Source organism: Lynx canadensis, chromosome D1, assembly GCF_007474595.2.
Source record: "Lynx canadensis isolate LIC74 chromosome D1, mLynCan4.pri.v2, whole genome shotgun sequence".
NCBI classification, from domain to species: domain Eukaryota; kingdom Metazoa; phylum Chordata; class Mammalia; order Carnivora; family Felidae; genus Lynx; species Lynx canadensis.
In genome coordinates this window covers 19,693,688-19,709,554 of record NC_044312.2, presented here as the reverse complement: position 1 = coordinate 19,709,554, position 15,867 = coordinate 19,693,688, and the positions used below count along the sequence as shown (strand labels likewise).

Below are 15,867 nucleotides of genomic sequence, written 5' to 3'. Positions count from 1 at the left end.
GCAGGGTTCCAGCCCCACGGTCTTAGTCGACAGGCTTAAGGCCCCTGCTGCTGCTGCTGCTGCTGCTGCTGCTGCCGCCTCGTGCAAGCAAGCGGCCGGGCCTCTTCCCGGCGGACTGCAGGAACAGCCACCTGCGCTCCCTCGGCCCTTCCCTACCCCACCCTCCGAGGGGAAGCAGGATGAGGGAGGACAGCTCCCCTCCTTACTCTCAGGCACCCACAGATTTCCGCGCTGCCGTCACCACTGACGAGAACCCAGGTCCCCAGGAGGAATCGCTTCTCCTTCCTATTCCATCCTCCCTATCAATGAACACGCAGCGACACCCACGTCCCCGCTCCTCCTACTCCGCAGGGAGACCGACCCGGGGAGCGACATCCGGAGCTGGAAGGCACCGCAGTAAGAGCGCCGGCCCCTCCGCCCCGCCGGTGCCTTCGCCTTTTCCCAGCCACCGGAGGATCCTAAGCCAGCCCAGCGCTCGGGATGGGATCCTCGGCGGGGCCCCGCCTCCCCGGGGGCCCGGCGCTGCAGACCTCGGGGAGCCCGCCACGGACGGGCTCACCCCACCGCGGGGGCCGGCCGCAGGGCACGGCACCTGGGACGCGACCCCGTAGGCGTGCCTCACCTTGGGCGCCGCAAGCAGGCGCCCCCGCCCGCTCCCGCGCCGGGAGGGGCCGAGTCCCGGGCCGCCCGCGCGCCCGTGCTGCCCCAGCAGGTGGTGGGCAGCGGGGGAGCGCGCCGCCCGTCCGGCAGGCGCGGGGAGGCGAGCCGGAGCGAAGCCGAGGGCCGGCCGCGTGGGGCGCGAGGGGCGCGAGCCCCGCCACTTACGCGCGGGCTCTGGGGAAGCCCATGGAGAGCAGCACGTCCAGCGCCGATCCATGCTTGATGGTGCCCGGGCGCTGCTGGCGGCTCCTCCGCGGGGTGACTTTGCTGTACAGCTCCTCTCTCGCAGCCATGCCGAGCGGGCCGGGGTGGCCGTACTGAGCCATGGCTCAGCGGCCAGCCATCGCCGGGGAAGGCGCCCGAGCCCGAGCGTCCGGGAGGGAGCAGGGGAGGGGGGTCGGGGACCCGGCGCTGGGCGGGAGGCGGCGGCGGCGGCGGCGGCGGAGGCGGCGCTCGGAGCTTCCCCAGAGTCGAGACTGACGCTTCCTGGTGAGGCCACCGGAGCCGGAGCGGCCCGCGGGCTGCTGGGGCCGGACCAGCCGTCAGCTGCTCGGGCCCCTGGGTGCCCCCCAGCGCGGCGCCCGCAGCAGCCCTCTCTCCTCCGCCCCCTTCCTTCTCCGCTCCCGGCAGTCCGGGAATTTGCAATGAGTAATTTTTGAATGGATCAAAAAGGAAAAAGGAGCCCGGTGGGCCGGCCCTGCCTTGCCAGCACCGGGGCCCCGCCCCTCTCTTAAAGCCACAGCGCCGCCCGAGGCTGCTCCGGGCCGGGCGCGGGCTGCCGCGTCCGGGTGCGGCCAAGGCGGCGGATTCGAACCAAAGAGGGCCGCCCGTGTGCGTGGGTTCCGGGGAGTCGCTCCCCAGGCCCCAGTCTTCTCCATGACTTGCACATAGAGCCAGCTGGGCCTCCAGATACCAGCTCGGGCCGTGTCAACTTTCATGTGGTTCCTGCGGTTGTAGATGGGTTAATAATGGAAATTGGGCCAACTGATGGATGGTATTAATGAACCAGAAGGCCAAGCCCTGTAGGCCCAGATAAAAGGTTTTGCTTCCGAAAGACCCTACAAAATCCAGAGGATTGTCGTGGCCACTGGCGACCAAGTTCCCAGCAGGTGGCCAAGTGGCCACACTGAAGACCTACCGTGCTCTCCAGGACTGAAATAGTGACTTCAGGGACCTCAGGCTCTCGGGCCTGGGAGGGGAGAGGGAGAGGGAGAGGACTGAGTGGGAAGAAGAAGAGAAAGGGGAAGATGAAAGGAGGAAGGAGAAGGACAGGGAAAGTGGGAAGTGGAGGGGGAGGTGGAGGGAGAAGGAACAGAGAAAGAACACTTTCTAATTATAAAAGGTGTTCAGGCTGGAAATGGGTGGGTTTTCGTTAGGGAATGAGCACCCTGTCAAGGATTCAAGGAAAGAGTAGCTGATCATTGCTCAGTGGTGACATGTAAGTGAATGTGTATCATAGGTTGGATAAAACTACTCTCACCTCAAAGAAGTTGGGAGTCTTCTTTAAAAATAAATTTATTTATTTATTTATTTATTTAGAGAGAGAGAGAGAGAAAGGGCACAAGTGAGCAAGTGGCAGACAGAGAGAGAATCCCACCAGGGGCAGAGAGAGAAGGAGAGAGACAAGCAGGGCTCATCCAATGTGGGACTCCAACTCACAAACCATGAGATCATGACCTGAGCCAAAAGTCAGATGCTTAAACGACTGAGCCCCCCAGGCGCCCAAAGGTGGGAGTCCTAACCATACCCACCCCACCCCATCCCCCACACCCTGAACTTGGCTTGGGGGTTAAAGCTCTTTCATTTGGAGACAAACTTATCGTCCTCCGTCAAGGACAAGAGCCCCACTTGATTTCATGGAAAAGGCACAGAGTAAAACCCTAGCTGCTCTTTTTTTGCGCAATAATAATGAACCTAACATTTATTGGACTATTTTATGTCAGTCATTGTGCTACGCATATGAAATGAATTGACTCTTTGAATGTTTATGACCCTATGGGGTGTGTACAATGGTTATCCCAGTTTACAGATGACAAAACTCAGCTCAGCAAAGTTGAGGAAGATCATAGTGCTGGTAAGGGCATAATGAAAGCTTTTATCCACTGTGGCGGCTGGATAAATTGCTTCTGCCCTCCACAGCCCCCTGCCCTTATCTGTGTGCATCCTAGTAACCTAGCCTTACATGCATGAGGGTTCTCCAAAAATATCAGCTCCTTTCCCTGCCTGGAGTGTGTGTGTGTGGGGGGGGGGGGGGTTGGTGACCAGCGCTCGCGAAACTGTTTTTTGCTGCTGCTTTATAAGACGTCTAAAGGTTTCAGCAGGGGAAATGACACAGCTTAATTCTCTTGGGCCAGAACTGCTTTTCTAAAGAATGTCCAGTGGTGCTAGAAGTGGGGAGATAAAGACTACTGGGGCTCCGTCAACAATGTGCATAATTCTGCCTTCTGCCTGTGTAAGGGGTGCGGGAGAGTTCATACTTCCCAGGGTGAGAGCTTCTGCCAGAGCAGAGGAAGTGTCCCAAAGCCTTGCAGAGCACTTGCTCAGAGCACGGAGCAAAAAGACAGGACTGGGCTGAGAAAATCATACCTAATAGACTAGCCTCCTGGTGGTGGGGGTGGGGGAGGGATCAGTAAAGGATGCTGGACCTTACCCAATATTCTGAATTTCTTCCAAATACCTGGGCTGAGAGTCAAATGACCTGGAGGCTAGTCAAGAGATAACAATGTCTGTGGAAGCATTTTGTAAACCAGAAGCATAACAAACAAATAATATACAATATTACAAATATATACAAATATTACAATACAAACAAATAGTAACTCAAATGTATTGAGAACTTACTATCTGCCAGTGTTCTTCTTCGTTTCTTACATATACAACTTACTCATTTAATCCCTTGACGAGACATTGAAATAGGAACTGCCATATTATCACTGGCCACTTTACACATGAAGATGTGGAAGCAGACGGAGGTCAAGTATCTTGTCCAAGGTCACATGGCTAATAAATGGGAGAGCCAGGATTTGAACTCTTTTTTTTTTTTTTTAATTTTTTTTCAACGTTTATTTATTTTTGGGACAGAGAGAGACAGAGCATGAACGGGGGGAGGGGCAGAGAGAGAGGGAGACACAGAATCGGAAACAGGCTCCAGGCTCTGAGCCGTCAGCCCAGAGCCTGACGCGGGGCTCGAACTCACGGACCGCGAGATCGTGACCTGGCTGAAGTCGGACGCTTAACCGACTGCGCCACCCAGGCGCCCCAGGATTTGAACTCTTAAAACTCGTCCAAACGACCCCTTACTGCCGTCGTTATGATGATGAAGAGATGTCAACCATTGAAATAACCGCATTACCTTTCTGACTCGTCCAATGCCCCCGGCACAAAATTGCTGGGTCTCTGTTTCTCCAGCAAAATTGAATTGTCTTGCTCCCTGCCTGTAGGCAGACTGTGCGAGGAAATGTTGGGTGTAAACATAGTTGTAGGTAGCCTGGAAAAATCACTATGGAAAACCAGACTCCTTAGATGGGAACTGTTTTGTCTGGAGCACTTTGACAGAAATCCCAGACTCGTTTCCTCGCCCTTCTTCAGCACGGTTCCAGTGCTCCTTATATTTAGGACTGATGTCATTTGTCTGCACAGGACAGAGGGCTGGCAATGAGGGTGCATCGTGTTTCGATTGTGTTAACTTTGAAAAGCTAGGGGAAGCTTTATATGTGTCCATATCATTATATTAACTGTACTCCCAAGTTCAGAAGCCCGTCTTATGTCTTTTTCTTCTTCTCTCTGTCCTTGAGGAACGGTCAAGTGACTGCAGACTGTTTCCAGTCCCGAGGGTTGGAAATGTTGCTTTGGCAACTGAAGGCAGTTTTTGAATCACTGGGAATGATTTTAGCCCCCAGACTTCAAGGGGATTCCTCTTGGCCAGAAGACTTTGGAACTGTGTGGTAAGGAAAGAAAGGAGAGGACGGGTGGGCTCCAGAGCTGGGAATCAGGATGCCGAGGTGTTGGCTGTGACTTTGATATGTTCTCTGCCCGTCTCGGGGCTTCAGCTTCCTCACCTGCCAAATAAGCGTGTTGGCTTAGGTTGGGGATCCCTTGGACTTTGCCCAGGGACCCTCAGGGACCCTTTAGGGACAGGGGTTGTTGGGGTTGTGTGGGTGAAGCATGACATCCTCTTCTCAGAGTGGGTACACTTTGTCAGCTTTGGATCACGGGCATTTCATGTAAGGTTTTCCGTGGGAAGATCGTGGAGAGGATCAAAAAACATCTTGAAAACCACTAAACTAGCTGATGTTTAATGCCCAGTCTAGTTCAGAGAGACCATAACTTCCCCGTAAAAGGCAAAGTACAGAGGCATGGAGTGGAATTGTTACAAGGGGAGGAGGTTACTGGGAAGAGGGGTGGGCTGGGAGAATGTTCCACACAAGTAGCATGTTAGAGAAACAGACTTTCCCACTAGGAGAAATGCTAATTATGTGACGGGACAGAATGCTACCATGTGAATCACACACATTGCATTATAAATGTATCAAACCAATATGTTCTTTACCTTAAATTTACACTGCGTTGTGTGTTGATTACACCTCCATGAAAGAAAAGAAAAACTAAAATTAAAAAAGTCATGTCACGGGGCGTCTGGGTGGCTCAGTAGGTTAAGGCGTCCGACTCTTGATCTTGGTGCAGGTCATGATCTCACAGTTTCGTGAGTTCAAGCCCCACGTTGGGCTCTGTGCTGACCCTGTGGAGCCTGCTTGGGATTTTCTCTCTCCCTTTCTCCCTGCCCCTGCCCTACTGTGCTCTCTAAATAAATAAATAAATAGGTCCTGTCGGTCCTACCCTGTCCCGAGGCACAATAACAGATGTAAAGACTTAGAGATTGGTGACTATTTCACAGTATTATATTTGTCCTTAGGACTTAGTTCAGGCACATTCAAAGTCTATGGTAGTATTTCTACAATTCCTGCTGGGTTGTTTAATCTTCAAAGCCATACATACACACAGTAGGAAAAACTAAGGCAGAAACACAATTTGGAACATCATGCCCACTGACGAAAAGCTTCTATTTTTCTCACACATTGGAAAAATTAAGATCCCTCCCTCCACTGCAAAAGGAAGAAAGAGAGAGGGGGGAGTCTAATTTCTTTTTTATTTTTGCCCACTTCTGAACAAAGCTGCCAGCGTGCCCTTCTGGAATCCTCCTAGGAGACACTCCATGGTCCGTGTTTCCTCCTCGCAAAGGCCTCATCCCAAATGTCACTGCCCCAGGGTTTGTGAAAAAAAGGCTTTCCCTCTTCTCGTACAACTTCCTTTTTGTAAAAGCAGCAAAAGGGGAAATCTTATTTCTAAGAAATAGAATAAAGCTAAATAGCTATAAAAACCTAGGTAAGAGGCCAAAAGAAAAAAAAACAAAAAGCAAACCCCAAAAACCCAGCTTCCCCTTGATTTAAAAGAGTGGGGAGGCGCTTGACTGGCTGAGTCAGTAGAACATGCCACTGGGATCTCAGAGTTGTGGGTTCGAGCCCCATGTCGGGGGCTCGGGGTACTTAAAAATAACATTTTACAAAAATAAATAAGAGAGTGGAAACAATAGTCATGGACCAAGATACTTGGAAAAGTAGTGTTTAACCATTAAAAAATTCAGTGAGCGTAGGTTGCAAGATAAAATTTTTGAGTATTTGTTTGTAAAAATGTAAACTTGCTTTAAAAGTCTATAAAAGAGGGGCGCCTGGGTTGCTCGGTCGGTTGAGCATCTGACTTCAGCTCAGGTCATGATCTCACGGTCCGTGAGTTCGAGCCCCGTGTCGGGCTCTGTGCTGACAGCTCAGAGCCTGAAGCCTGCTTCTGATTCTGTGTCTCTCTCTCTGCCCCTTCCCTGCTCATGCTCTGTCTCTCTCTGTCTCAGAAATAAATAAAAACATTTTAAAAAAATCAATAAAAGTCTATAAAAGACATTTTCATGAATCTTTGTGGGACTGTGTTTATGGCTTTAGATATATTTTTCCAGTTCATGCATAATATATATTTTTATGTTTATTGATTTATTTTGAGAGAAAGAGAGAGCGAGAAAGCTCATGGAAGAGGGGCAGAGAGAGGGAGAGAGAGAATCCCAAACAGGCTCCACACTGTCAGTGCAAGGCCGGACGCAGGGCTTGATCCCACAGACCATGAGATCCCACAGACCTGAGCCAAAATCCAGAGTCAGAGGCTTAACCCAGAGCCCCTAGCGTAGTGTTAAGTAGAAACAACAGGCCTCAAATGGAGTCACTTTTGCCAAACCCCACCAAGATTTAATACCTAACCCAATAGCAATTTCAGTGTCTCTGAAGAGTGGAATTTTAAAGCAATCAGTTGGGAATATGCTTATCAGCACTAGTGAGGTGATCTGCCTAAGACCGCTCGCTCGCTCGCTTGGCTCCCTCGCTCGCTGCCTTCCCCCTAAGGGAAGATGACCTGGCCTTGAATTTTCTTTTCTTTTCTTTTGCTAATTAACCCCCGGGTCCCATCCAGGTTCTCCCTATAAAATCCTTCCATTTTGCACAGCTCCTGGGTGCTCCTCTCTCCTTGCCAGATGGCATCCTGCCTGGTTCCTAAATTGTTAAATAAAGCCGATTCGATCTTCACATTTACTCAGTTGAATTTTGTTCTTTTAGTAGTACAGTATAAACATACATGACTTGTGACCTATACACGTAGGGAAAATTTTGTTATGCCAAGCAAGCCGTAGGTAGGGTCACACCCTGGCCAGCAAGATTTCTTGCATCTTCATTCTGGGAATGAAAATATTAAAAGTTCCACTTCCTGCCAACCCCCGGCCCCCCACCCCCACCCCGCCTGCCCCATCTCTCCCCAAACCATCCTAGAAGGGGGTTAGTTACACCTTAGGATAAGTCCCATTCTAGGATAGGGTTATAGGCTTGGAAAAGTAGGAAAATTAATTTACTTCCCTTTCCTCATCTTTAGGATGGAAACAGCAATACTTCCCTCATAGGGTTTTTGTGACAATTAAGTGAATCAAGAGGATGAAAGGACTGGGGTGCCTGGCTGGCTGGCTCAGTGGGTGGGGCATGCGACTCTTGGTCTCAGTTTGTGGGTTTGAGCCCTGCACTGGGTGTGGAGATCGCTTAAAAGTAAAATCTTAAAAATAAAAAAAAAAAAAAGAGGGGTGCCTGGGTGGCTTGGTCGGTTAAGCGTCTGACTTCAGCTCAGGTCATGATCTCGCGGTTCATGGGTTCGAGCCCCACGTCGGGCTCTGTGCTGACAGCTCAGAGCCTGGAGCCTGTTTCAGATTCTGTGTCTCCCTCTCTCTGACCCTCCCCCGTTCATGCTCTGTCTCTCTCTGTCTCAAAAATAAATAAACGTTAAAAAAAAAATTGAAAGAAAGAAAGAAAGAAGAAAGAAAGAAAGAAAAGAAAAGAAAAGAAAAGAAAAGAACCAAGCAAGGTGCCACATGCTAAGGGCTTAATGTTGTTGAGGCCTTAATAAAACTGTTTTTTTTCCCCTGTGTTCTACCCACCTTCCCATTCTCATGACGTGTAGTTTCTGCATTTAATGCATTTAATCAATTTTTAGGTCTGCAGGATTATTTATTTATTTGAGAGAGAGAGAGTGTGTGTGCGAGCAGGGGAGGGGGCAGAGCGAGACAGAAATCTTTTTTTTTTAATGTTTATTTTTGAGAGAGAGAGAGAGAGAGCGAGCAGGGGAGGGACAGAGGAGAAAGACACAGAATCTGAAGCAGGCTCCAGGCTCTGAACTGTCAGCACAGAGCCTGATGCGGGGCTCGAACCCACAAACCATGAGATCATGACCTGAACCGCAGTCGAGATCCTGACCTGAGTCAAAGTCAGCCTCTTAACCGACTGAGCCACCCAGGCGCCCCTGGAGAAAATCTTAAGCAGACTCCACACTCAGAGTGGAACCCGACTAGGGGCTCAATCCCATGACCCTGGGAACATGACCTGAGCCTAAATCAAGAGTTGGACACTCAATAGACTGAGCCACCCCTGTGCCCCGTTCGCTCATTCATTCATTCATTCATTCATTTTTAGAGAGTGCCAGCCGGGGAAGAGGGGCAAAGGCAGAGAGAGAGAGAATCTAGGACTGCAGAATTAGATTCATCGCAATCGATGGTCCAGATGCCTCAATTTTAGCCATTTAGCTGGTCTCTGTTATCAGTTCGTTTTTATTTTTTTCAGTCCTCTGTCTTTATTAAAGAGAATGAGAAAGAGACTATACCTGGCAACTGAGGAGTGAAGTACTGGGCAGAAACGTGGGCTCAGGCTGAAGCCTGGGGACTGATGCCCCCCTCCCCGGGAGGGGCCAAGGAGACCACCAGTTCCTGGCAGCAACCGAAGAGATTCAGGAGGATGAGCTTTCAGGCCCCGGGGCAGTCAGCTGGTGCTGCAGGGGGCGCAGGGTAAGTTGGGCCTGTTGGTTTGATTGGCCTGGCATTTCCCTGAGGCCACGCCGCCTGGTCTCCTAGTGCCTCCACTGGTCCTCATCCGGTGGTTCCGTGCCTTCCAGGCCCGCCTCACCGACCTCGCCAGCATCAGGTGACTCACCGTGGACATTCACGCCGTCCGTGTCCCGCTTGCTCTCAGTTTCTTGCTCTCAAGAAACCCACGGTGCCTCAGTTGCAAGGGGGAACAGCGAGGGAAGCAAAGTGGCCGAGGCTCCTAGACCGAGGTTACGGGTCAGGTGAATCCAGCTTTCAGATGGATTTGGGCTTGATTTTTATTTGGTTTGCAATACGATCTGGGGATGGGGTGGAGTAGAAGGTAGCAGGGAATTAGCTCTTCCCTGTGGGTAGCAGACAGACCGGGGTTGGAATCCCGGCTCCAGCACTTACCAGCTGTTTGACCTTGGCCAAGTCACTCAACCTTTCTGAGCCTCAGTTTCCTCATCACGCCTGGAGGCAGCAAACGGCTATCAGTTCATTTCTAATAGTTTAGTAATCACCCACAAACCCTTCACCTAAAGCACAAGTTAGGACCTTGATAATGACCCCCGTCTTACCAGATGACCACTCCTTCTTCCAACAAGCCCGTCCCCCCCAGCCCATGCCCCAGGCTCTTTGCCCTGTGTTTTTTCGTCATTTCCTTGTTTTCCTTCTCATTTAACCTCATTGAACCTATACGTGTGCCTGGAAATATATACTTAAAATGTTTTAGATGTTTTAATATCACAAAAAGGTATCACGCCATTTGAAATCTTTTGGAGCGCGCTGTCTTTTGTTCGGTAGCATATGCCTGAGGCTCAGCCGCCCTGGCGAATGTCGGGTAGTTCATCGGTTTGACTGCTGTGTAATTGTCCACTCTCCTGTTCGCTCATGTTTGGATTATTTACGAGCCTTTGCTTTTATGACTCAGCCACTATGAACATCGTTTACATGCCTCCAGCTGTATGTGTAGGGGGGTTACTCTTGGGTATGTCCCTAGAAGAATTGCCGGGTCATCTTCAACTTAGAAGGTACCGCCAGGATGTTTCCCAGAGGAGGTAGGAGACAGGGAAACTGAAGGTCTCCACGAAACTCTGCTTTCTGCTCCTTTTCCTGTGTCTCGTCTTGCTAGGACCTGCACCCCCACCCCCACGCCGCACACGTGTCATACTGCACACAGTACAGGTGCTCCGTGTGAGGGACGAGGAGTGAATGATTTCTCTAGAAGAGATAACATCTGAGGAAGGACCAGGTGAGAAGGACCTGTCGTATGTGTACTCCAGACCACCTGCACGGCACAGCTCCATGCCGAGACCCCCCCCCCCCCGGCTCAAGCAGTGACACCTGGGCCCTCATCTTTGATCTATCCGGCCCCTGGATGCCCGAGAGGACATGTACACCAGACTGCCGTCCTCGATAAAACCCCCAGACTCCAGACATAGACGAGAGTCCCTCCTTTCCTTTCTGAGTCTCCCAGACGCTCTGTCTGTACCTGCACTCTCTCTGCACCATCAGTAAACTCTGCTTTCACCTCCTGCTGGCTTGTGTTGATCTCTATCCTGCCGGCAGCCAGGGACCCTCTTGGCTGGCTCCGTGGGACCCCCTTTAGGTCCTTCAACCTGGCCCGCTAGCATGTTACACCAACTTCTATTCCCACCGGCAGCAGATAAGAGATCTCTGTGAGGGGCGCCTGGGTGGCTCAGTCTGTTAAGCATCCGACTCTTGGTTTCAGCTCAGGTCCTGATCTCTTGGTTCGTGAGTTCAAGCCCCACATCTGGTCTGCGCCGACAGTGCGGAGCCTGCTTGGGATTCTCTCTCTCCCCCTCTCTCTGTCCCTCCCCTGCTCGTGCTCTCTCTCTCTCTCAAAATAAATAAATAAACTAAAAAAAAAATAAACAAAAAGGAGAGATCTTTTTGCATTGTAGCTGCCTATAGCTGTGCAATTATTATGTATTCTAGATATTCTACAAGCTACTCGAGGATAAGGTAATGTTGTTAGGGAGATCAAGAGTATGGGGTTTACGTTTGACTTCTACTTTCTTCCTTATTAGCCATGTGACCTTGAACAAATTCATTCATTCAACAATTATCCACTGAACATCTACTATGTGCTGAAGACACAGAAATAAACAAGATAAAGTCCTGGTTCCCAAGGAGCCTACATTCCAGGGGGCGGGGGGAGGGGGGGATAGTAAATGAGTAGATGTGCTAAAGAGTGACTGAGTGGGGAGCTACTTTAGCCCAAGTAGGTAGGGAAGGTCACCTATGTGAAGGTGACCTCACAGCTCAGATCTCAATGACAGGAAGGAGGCAGCCCAACGAAGATGTGGACGGAGGGAGTTGGAGGCAGAAGGCACAGCAAATGCCGAGGCTCTCAGGGGACCATGCTCAGAGGAACATAAGGAAAGGTAGGAAGGTGAAAGCACAGTGGTGTGGAGAGTTAAGACAGGCAGGGGGTGTGACAGGGCCAGCTCCGGTAGCTGGGCACAGCCCATTGTCGAATCCTTGGGAGTTAGACCATTGGCAGCTGGAAGTCGGCCGTGGTGGGTGTATTTCCAATACTACCTGGCAAGCGCTTCCTGGGGGCCTCCCCACTGGCCCTGAGCGTGAGTAGTTACCGAACAGATGCAGTTAAGAAGTGAGACGGAGTCGTAACCTCTCAGAACCTAACCTCAAGGGATTGCCTTGAGAATGAAATGAGTTGGTATACAGAAAGCCCAGGGCACATGCCGAGCGCTGTTTAAAGAGACTTACCTGCAGAGTGGGAGAGAGCCAAAGCATAAGAGACTCTTAAAAACTGAGAACAAACTGAGGGTTGATGGGGGGGTGGGAGGGAGGGGAGGGGAGGGGAGGGGAGGTGATGGGCATTGCAGAGGGCATCTTTTGGGATGAGCACTGGGTGTTGTATGGAAACCAATTTGACAATAAATTTCATATATTAAATGAATAAATAAATAAATAAATAAATACAGAGACTTACCTGCTTCTGACAATTTCCACGCTCCTTCCCCAGCCTCTCTGCCCTCCAACACTCTGTTCATGATGATCCTTGGAGGACAAAGAACAAACATGTTGAGTGCTTGCTTTAAGCTAAGACTTTCACCTATTATTACTTCAGACCATCAGCAACACTGACAGGCAGACATCTATCTATATGGGCAATTGACTGATCACCCTATTACGGCTCAGGGAGGTCATGTAACTTGCCCAAGGTCACATAGCCCCTAAGTGTTGGAACCGGCAGACATCTGAATCTCGCTCTAGGATCTGTTACAATTACCCTTAAGTGGTTAATATCAATTAAAATCGTAATTGAAACTAGAGAGATAATAGATTTGTAGTCAATAGATCATGTATCTCCATGAACCCCGTGACTGATGGAACCTACGGGTCCAGGCTGTTTGGTGAAGATTTGTAAGTAAAAGGGGATATGGCAAATCTGCTATCGAAGTAACCTTTACACCAAGTCGTCAAGTGACTAACCAGTAAGTGACAAAATCCTTCCTTCCTCCTTCTTTCTTCCCTTCTATGGTAATTAGATACCTACTCTATCTAGACATTGGGTTCCAAGAGACTGATGGCTTCAAGGTACTCCACGTTTAGAGGGAGACAGGCATCCCCAGCCCATGCCCACACAGGATGATTGAGAGACATATGGCCTTTGTATGTGGTATTTTCGCTGCTGGGGAATATCCTTCCTTCTCATCTCTTTGTCCCCAGCCCCACTCTCCTCCTACTACCCCAGTCCTTACTTAGTTAACTTCTTCTTCTTCTTCTTCTTCTTCTTCTTCTTCTTCTTCTTCTTCTTCTTTTTTATACCTACTCATTTTTGAAAGAGAGAGAGAGCATGCAAAGGCCATTTGAAGCTGTGCATGGGAGAAGTACGGGGTTTTGGGGGGATGAAGGAGATTCAGAGACTGGTGCAGGGTTAGAGAATGTACGTGACTGCAGAACCAGACAATTTCATGGGTGGGATTTCCCTAACTGGTGTCTTCCCAGCGTTGACCCCCTATTGAGAAATCCATCATTGTCTGCTGATTAGGTTAGCAGTCCAAAGCCACTTAGAGTCCAAGCTGCTACGGTCTGAATGTTTGTCCCCCATCAAATTAGTATGTTGAAATCCTAAGCCCCAACGTGATGGTATTAGGAAGTGGGGCCTCTGGGGGTGATTAGGTCAAGAGGGTGGAGCCTCCATGAATGGGATTAACCCCAGAAAGCTCCCTCTCTGTGAGGACACAGAGAGAAGTCCGCAACCCCAAAGAGGGCCCTTACCACACCATGGGGGCACTCTGACCTCAGACTTTCAGCCTCCAGAACTGTAAGAAATAAGTTACTGTCGTGTATAAACCACCCAATCTGTGGTATTATGTTATAGTAGCTGAACAGGCTAAGACACAAGGACAAATCAAAGCTAAATTTCAAAATATTGAAGGTTTCATTCCTTTCATTCATTCCTTAAGGTTCAGCTGAGGTCTTGACGTTTTCCCAAGCCCTAGCTGCTAAGAGCACTCAGAACACTCTTTAAACCCTAAGATCTCATGGATAATTTACAATATACTGCCTTTCATTTTTTTTTTTTACTTCTTCATTCTCTCTTTTAAATGTAAATGCTTCTTAGAAAAATTATAGGAGCAATACAATCAGGTATTTTTATCATACAGTTCATGCCAAAGAAATAAAGAAGAAAAAGCAATCACTTCCGTGGAAGTGATCTGCGGAAATATTTTAACACGTTTTCTACTGTTTTGAGTACACTTGATAATCAGTGCTCTGGCCTACTTAAATTATTTCTACATGACTTCAGAGGAGGGATCACACACTATCACTATATCACCTTTTACCTTTCACGGGAGCCCCTTAAATGTTCGTTCATGATGGAGACGATCCTCAATGGATTATGGGCTCCCAGCTAGTTGGGACCACAGGGCATGTGACGGAGGAGCGTGTTGATGTAGGTTTGCTTGAAAGCTTGTGGGTAGTGTGAAAAGTCCAGAAGAGAAGATGACCAAGCCAGCCTTGTCATCTTCAAAAATACAGGACCGTCTTCACACACGCGTGGTTCTCTAGAGCGGAGACCCCCAGTGTCGTCTAATATCCCAGAGGGATGCTGGCTCCCCCTCTGGTGTGGGTGGCCAGACTACCGCTGGAAAAATACCAAAACAAGCACCAGGTCGTCCTTTCTCTCTCCTCCCTCTGGGTCTTACAAAAGACTCGGCAAAATTGACGCTTGATCTCGGTAGGGATCTAATTGTTAGTTTCCTGTGGCTGCTGTGACACGTGATCACAAATTGGATGGTTTAGAACAAGAAATCTATTCTCTCTCAGTTCTGGAGGCCAGAGCCCTAAATCAAGGCCCCTCGGCTGAAATCAAGCTGTCAGCAGGGCTGAGCTTCCTCTGGAGGTTCGAGGGGGAAAATCCCCTTCCTGCCTCTTCTGGTTTCTGGTGGCGCTGGCATTGGCTTGTGGCCCCGTCATTCCATTCTTTAAGGCAGCATCTTCAAATCTCTCTCCGCTCTGTCTTCATATCAGCTTCTACCCGTGTGGCTGCCTGAACTCTTTTTGCCTCTTCCTGATAAGAACCCTTGAGATTGCATATAGGGCCCACCCAGATAATCCAGGATACTTTCTCTCTCTCAAAACCCTTAATTTCATTACATCTGCAAAACCTCTATTTTCCATATATATATATATATATATATTTTTTTTTTTTTTTTTAGAGAGAGAGAGAGAGGGAGAGAGAGGACACGAGTGAGGGGCAGAGAGAGAGAAAGGGAGAGGGAGAGAGAGAGAGAAGTGGGGCTCACATGAAGTGGGGATTGAGCCCACCCAAAGCAAGGCTAGAGGTCACCGATGTGGGACTCGAATTCACGAACCATGAGATCAGATCATAACCTGAGCCGAAGTCAGATGCTTAATGACCGAGCCACACAGATGCCCTAACCCTATTTTCTTTATAAAGAAACATTTACACTTTCCAGAGATTGGGACCTGAGATCTGTTTGGGGGGGGGGGGGCATTATTTAGCCAACTGTACTAGTATTCCTCGGAGCGGTTAGTTTTGAGGCTGAATGGACTTCATGGTTCAGAAGAAGCTTCTTCAACCTCATGATCTGGGTTAAGGGGTGGAGATAGATTGTGGAGAGGGGCAGGAAATGAGTAAGCAACTCATACTTTCCCAGTCCTTTTAGAAAAAGCCACTTGCTTCAATTTATTCTGTTCTCTCTGCCTGGAACCCTTCCTTCCCTTGACCTCCTCTAAGAGGCCTTGCCCGACCTCACCTCCCTTCCTTGCCCATACCGCGTGGAGGAAATCTACAACCCCCTTGTCCTCCGTGCCCCCTTTATTATTGCGCAAGCACAACGAAAGGCATGTCATATACTTAATGCTTCCCTCCAGAGTAGAATGTAAGCTCCATAAAACTCCATGTGTCTTACCCAGAGCTGTGCCCTCAGCAGGTGCTTAATAAATGTCTGCTGAGCTGACTTGAATTGTATTCCAACTGAGATGAGAGGCATCCTGATAGCACATGTGCAATTGCATTGTCTCGCTTCTCTGACTTTGGAACTGAGGCCAAGAGACTCTCTCTTCCACTCCACAGCCCTACCCTGGCTGGCCTGGCTCAGAGCCCTGGTCAAAATCTGCCTCCCCCTGCCTCAGTTTCCTTGGTGAGTAGACAGATCTTCATCCCTAGTTCAGCTCACTGCTACCGAGAGTGCTGTGAGTAGACCAGAAGTCCGTCTCCTTAAAGCAGCCTTTGTGGAAAGGTCTAAGGG

General features: G+C 49.6%; 1 protein-coding gene and 1 long non-coding RNA gene across 6 annotated transcripts in view; both read right to left on the bottom strand.

The window, feature by feature from the left end:
• The window catches only part of UBASH3B (ubiquitin associated and SH3 domain containing B), a 142,051-nt gene extending 140,704 nt beyond the window's left edge, over positions 1–1,347 (bottom strand). For 2 of the 5 annotated variants that reach the window (XM_032595015.1, XM_032595016.1), the window contains exon 1: positions 826–1,347. In XM_032595015.1, coding sequence (XP_032450906.1) covers positions 826–986 — 161 coding nt within the window. In that variant the 5' untranslated portion in view covers positions 987–1,347. The remainder of the gene's footprint in view (positions 1–825) is intronic. The other 3 variants (XM_032595014.1, XM_030333178.1, XM_030333180.1) reach the window with 3 other exon arrangements.
• A 3,309-nt stretch (positions 1,348–4,656) lies between these two features.
• LOC115525813 lies at positions 4,657–12,470 on the bottom strand. The gene is made up of 3 exons (XR_003972476.1): positions 12,075–12,470; positions 8,893–9,411; positions 4,657–4,718 (listed from the first exon to the last, which is right to left on the bottom strand). It is a non-coding gene; the product is annotated as an uncharacterized LOC115525813 (long non-coding RNA).
• Positions 12,471–15,867: the final 3,397 nt, after the last annotated feature.